At 38.1% G+C, this 5895-nt stretch overlaps 1 protein-coding gene across 1 annotated transcript; it reads right to left on the bottom strand.

Annotated features, from left to right (window-relative positions):
* Positions 1-4082: 4082 nt before the first annotated feature.
* On the bottom strand, positions 4083-5342 carry LOC149239195 (prohibitin-3, mitochondrial-like). The gene has a single exon (XM_089373337.1). The coding sequence runs from the start codon at positions 5182-5184 to the stop codon at positions 4336-4338; it is 849 nt and encodes a 282-aa protein (XP_089229463.1). The 5' UTR covers positions 5185-5342; the 3' UTR covers positions 4083-4335.
* Positions 5343-5895: the final 553 nt, after the last annotated feature.

Here is a 5895-nt window from a genome sequence, read left to right as displayed (position 1 = left end):
CAATTAAACACCATGTTTCCCCTCTGTTGGCACATTGAGCTAGCTCTCACTGACAAAATCAAATGCTCAGCAAAAATTATCCTCGAAAAAATCATTTTACAAAAAGGTTTGCACCCTATCAAAACAGTTTCTGGAAAATATCACCGATGACTCGGTCAAATCACACCTTCTCAATAAATAGTGAGTCAGCCAGGCCTTTTAGAATAATTTTTTGGCAGTAATTTCTTGTTTCGCATTACAAAACAGCTTAGTAAATAAGAACGAAAATTATAACGGATAATTTACACGAAAAAAATAACCAAACATAGCTAAAAAGGACATCTGGTGTACTTTTCCAATAAAGTTATAAAATTCAATGGCTATAAAATTGTACAAACAGAAATTGAGAGCTATAACCAACACCGACCTTGAATCACCCACATACCCATCCCAATGCCCAACTGTAATGGCTCGTGGGTCAAAGTTCAACTTACTCAAACAAATTTTCAAAGACAACTCGCTCCAAATGGTACCAATCATGTTTTACTTTCAAGGAAACTGACCCATAAATTGCCCACAAGAGTCACTTTGATCCATACCCCCAAAGCCTAGTTGACTTATTGGTGCTTAATCAGAACCAAAACATCTTATAGTTAGCCCTAAAACTCGATTGGCTTACCCTAAAACACGATTGGCTTCTTACTGGTTGATCACAAATACGTTTTATAATCACTCATCACCCATTATTGAAAATATAACTTGGGAGAATGACTCCATTAGTAGTCAAAAACCTGACTAACCTTAATAGTGAACACTGGATGTCAACTACATAAAGCCATGGCCCATAAGTGTCCAAGTTGAAAATTCAATAGATCATCAAGTTTGTGAATTATTTTTAACCTTGATAACTAGTTAGCTATATATTAGAAGGAATGTCTGAATGAATTTTCAATCAAATTTGAAATAGCAAATAGTAAGGAAATATAAGGTAGAAAGTTAACTATGACTTTACATTATATATCAATAGTGGAAAAAGGAACATATAGCTTTGCTTGTATATAGACATAATGCTAGAAATTTGTCTAAAGTTAACCAATTAGCAAACAATTGCCCCAAAAACTTCAATTACCTTGCACTGGAATAAACGTTACTGCAGTTATTTTTCCAGTACAGATGTGTTTAGTATTGTCATTTGCACTAGTCAAGTACTATTGCACATTGCTAAGCAGATAATATATATGGTGTTCCCTTCAAATCAGTTACCTATCACGTAAAAGTGTCACGCACTTGTATTCCTTGAAGAAAACTTTTGGCCTTGACTACGATGCTTTGATTTCCAAAATACACTGTTGGTGAGGCTAGGCATGTGACCTGCCCTCAGTTTCATTAAATTAGATATATACATATTAAATTGACCAAGTTATTATTGCAGTCTGCAACCAACCAAAGTTTGCTTAAGGGAGTGCAAGTATCCTCTCATTTGGCATCTATAAGTATGAAGTATCATCTAGTTTGGTATCTATCAAATATGCAGAGAATAAACCACAAGAAACCAACATAGTGGCAAGAGAGCTAATAAGTAAAACTGTTGATACAGGAAAGATATGATAATACATATTTTCATTTTAGATTGTCAAATGGAGGACAGGTTTTTGTTAGACAGTCCAGAATCAAAAGAGTGGTGGCAGAGAAGTTTAAAACTACCATCCAAAGAAAAACATCTAATACAACTCCAACTTTGAAATGATAGATTTTGTCAGCCAATTCAAGACAACAAGATAGCAAAACAAAGAGGGCATTATCCATCTATAATAGTGCAAATCATCCGGAATATTAGCATGTCTCTATTGCATGTGTTTTAATATTTGCATTCTTTAATAACACTCTTATATTGACATGAATGCTGAAAATTGAGATCTTAAAGAGGCTGTCATTGATTCAACTAGTTGGTAGGTTTGACACTAGCAGTAGCCCACAAAATATGACATACGGATTCCATGTCATGCATATTGATATCATTACATAAGTTATAACCATGGCAATATAATTGGCATTAATAGAATGGAGAAAACAACTATTGATTGTTGAGGACATGAATAACTAGAGAAAACGGTTATCGACCCTTACAGACTTCAATAACGAGAGCAGGAAATGCCAATTTCTATTCAACGGATTCTGAGCTTGACTCAGTACAGAACAAAATTTTGGTTTTATTACAAATCATGGACCCCAAGATACATTCCTTGCTCTAGCTTCTGACTTGAATGGATTTAAAATCATATCAAAAACTTTACTGAAACAATCTCTTTTTCTTGCTCAATGAACAACTGCATCAAAGCCTCGCTTAATGATTAAATGGATCGCATCCTCAATGCAGAGGTTCTCTACTTATACTGTCTCATTGTAAAATGAGTAAGTTGTAGAGTTTCTCTTGAAGGAAGTGCAATGAAGTCTACATTTGCATTGTGAGTCTTATAGATCACTAGTAGGACACTGAATATTAATCTCAATGAACAAATGCATTGTAGCCTTGCCTAATGATTAAATGGATCACATCCTTAATGCAAAAGTTCTCTAGTTATAGTGTCAAATTGTTAACGAGAATAAACTGGAGAATTTCTAAAAGAAAGTGTAATGAAGTCTACATTTGCGTTGTGAGTCTTATATGTCACTAGGAAGACACAAACCATTCAATCTTCACACTCATAACAATAGCTGAGTCATTGTGCCTGCCTCCTGGCAACGATGTTGCATAGTAACAGCCTTGTCACGATTCTAAGGGAAGAATAAATATGCACACTAAGAAATGTGGAACCCTAAGTTCGAAGGGAATGCATAGGATTTCAAATCATATATTCGAATATAAAATGCCTGCCCCATATGGCTATCAAAAACTCGTAAAAGTTGAAATCACACTAAAAAGGAACATGGCTCTTCATTAAACGATGACCCAAAAGGAGATTGGACGCCATTTGAATATATGCATTGTGGATCTTATGCATCACTAGGAAGACATTGAAATCGCCACGTTCATAACAAGAGCCAACTTATTAGACCTGCCTATTTATGAGTGTTTCATAGTAACAGCCCTATCACAATTCGAAGAGAACAATAAACGTGCAAACTGAGAAATCTGTAACCCTAAAGTATTGAGATGCACAATTTTAAATCATACATTTGAATATAAAATGCTTGCCATATATTGCCATAACAAACTCATATAATTGGAAATCGGACTAAAGAGGAACACAGATCTTGGTTATGGGGTTACCCGAAAGGAAATTGGGTACCATTTGAACATAAAATGTTTTCCTTGTGTGGCTATAAAAAACTCATAAAAGTTAAAATCCAACAACTGAGTAACACATGCCTTCTTTATGGGATGACCCCAACGAAATTCACAACCATTTGAACATAAAATGCTTGCCCTAATGGCTATAAAACATCCATAGAAGTTAAAATCCGACAAAAAAGGAAAATGTATCTTCTTTATGGGAAGAGCCAAAAGAAAATTGGGTATTATTTAAATATATAACTCTTGCCGTGTATGGCTATAAACAAACTCATTAAAATTGAAATCCGACTAAAAAGGAACACATTTCTTCGTTATGGGAGACCAAGGGAAATTGAATACCGTTTGAATATAAAAAATCTACCCCACATGGCTACGAATAACTACCAACAGTCGAAACCGACTAAGAAGGAATACAGGTATTCTTTATGGATCCAGAAAATAAATTGGGTACAAAAAGACGGGGATTTAACTAAGATAGTGATGAAGATCGAAGAGGACTACCATTATACATGAAGTACTGGAAGCAGAGACGTGTACTTATTCTCACCTTACACAGCAGTAAATAAAATGGCCATTTCATCATCCGTTTAGAACTGCAATCATATAGAAGAGGAACAGCCAGCCTAATGCATGCCCGAGCTCTGATGAAGCTCCCAGGCTAAACTTTGTACCTTATTTTGTCAAATTTTGTTTATATATAACACACAATGTTCAGTAGCAGCAGATTATAGCATTGTCAAAACCTATGAGATATACTGGTAGCTTTGTAAAAATGCGAAAATACAGAGATGCCACATTTGTTCAACCATTGAGACTGAATAAATGGATAATTAAAGTTAAATATCTCATTGGATAAAAAAAACAAAAACGCAGATGAAATCTTTCTTAACCAACCAGGCAGACAATGAAAGTACCCATAAAAATTTTGCCCATGATCGCAATGCTAAAGAGCCTAAAAATAATTATTTGGTTCTGGATAAATATAGAAAGGGGCACACATCCCTTATACTTGTATCGAAATAAACAAAAAAAAATGTTCCATATATTTAATAAAATGAAATTTAGCGAGCTGAGCCGAAAGAAGGGTTGAGGCCGAGTAGCATATTATTTCCACCTGGGAGATAGACAACATTGGGGCTCTTGGAGAGAGTTGCGGCGATTTCTCTGGCGGCTTCAATGCGCCTGAGTTCTATCAACCCCATGCCCGCTTTGGCAGTGGCGTCCGAGATGAGCTTGGCGGCGTCACTTTCTCCTTCTGCCCGAATGATGGCAGCCCTCCGTTCCTGCTCCGCCTTTGCGACAACAAATTTGGATCTCTCCGCCTCCTGCTGCGCCACCTGCTTCTGCTCGACCGCCTTGGAAAACTCAGCACCATAGGAGAGGTGCGTAATTGCCACGTCGTCGAGAATTATGTCGAAATCCTTTGCCCTCCTAATGAGACTGTCTCTCACCAGGGCTGACACGCGGGGCCGCTCCGTCAGAAGCTGGTCCGCATTGAACTGTGCCACCACCGCCTTGAGGACCTCATTCCCGATAGAGGGCAAGACCTTCTCATCGTATTCCAGCCCCAGGGTCTTGAAGATCCGGGGTAGGTGATCCTCCTGTGGCCGGGACAGCACCCTCAGGGTCAGGTTCACCATCTGTAGATCTTTCGTGCCCGAAACCGAGGAGAACGTATGTGGTCGGGTTTTTACATCGAATATGTAGGGCTTCTGCAGCCAAGGCACTATGAAATGTGTCCCCTCCCCGGATGTTTCGTCCAAAACTCCCCTGAAACGGTCAAACAGAACTGCCCGCTCCCCTCCGTCCACTGTGAACAGAGAAGCGCCGAGGAGAGAACCCCCCAGCCCCAGCCCGAACGCCACCCGGGCTATATTTGACAGAAACGTCACCGCGCTCGGGTTGCTCATTTTTCAATTGCAATTTCCACTTTACACTCTTCTGCTCCGTTCTTCTACCGCTGCTGCTCTCCGGAAGAAGGGCTGCGACTCATAAACCCCGCCCTTAAACCCTACTCTTTTCTAAACATTGAGCCAAACGATGGTTTCCACCTTAGTGGGGGTATTTTGCCTTTTGACCATCTCATTCCTTGTCCTAAACTTAAATGTGTTTTCCCATTTGAAAAAAAAACTTGTGTTTTCCCAATTAGTTGGAATCCCTAGTGTGTTTTCCCAATTGGTTGGAATCCCTAGTGTGTTTTCCCAATTGGGTTGGAATCCCAGCGTTATAAGAACATACAATGTGCATTTTCATTCTCACTTTTAAGCCCAAGATGTTGAGGATGTTTAAAAGCATAAATGCATCTTTGGTTTAATGATGGAAGGAATATATAAAGGAGTTGTTTTTAGTGCGACTTTTAAGACTTTTCGTTGTCGGAATTTGGTGGAAATATTTGAGCGGACATCTTGATTTGTGTTATTTAAACTAGTTTTTTGACTTTATATATGGATCCAGCACCCTCGGAAACCCTTAGGGCACTTCGATTGCACAGGATTACCCATCAAGCTTGTGATTTCAATAAATTCTTGCCAAATTTTAGAGAAATTAGACTAAAAAACCCACCATAAAAATTTCCAAAAAGTCGCACTAAAGACAACTCCATATATAAATGCCCATTTTTA

This window comes from Pinus tabuliformis, chromosome 8, assembly GCF_031772625.1.
Source record: "Pinus tabuliformis cultivar Carrire ecotype Pingquan chromosome 8, CPIR1, whole genome shotgun sequence".
Lineage (NCBI taxonomy): Eukaryota > Viridiplantae > Streptophyta > Pinopsida > Pinales > Pinaceae > Pinus > Pinus tabuliformis.
The sequence above is the reverse complement of the archived record's forward strand: the minus strand, read 5'-3'. Positions and strand labels throughout refer to the sequence as shown.

What these genes read in the sequence shown, in the direction of transcription:
- LOC149239195 (XM_089373337.1), bottom strand. Translation starts at nt 5,184, where the DNA reads ATGAGCAACCCGAGCGCGGTGACGTTTCTGTCAAATATAGCCCGGGTG.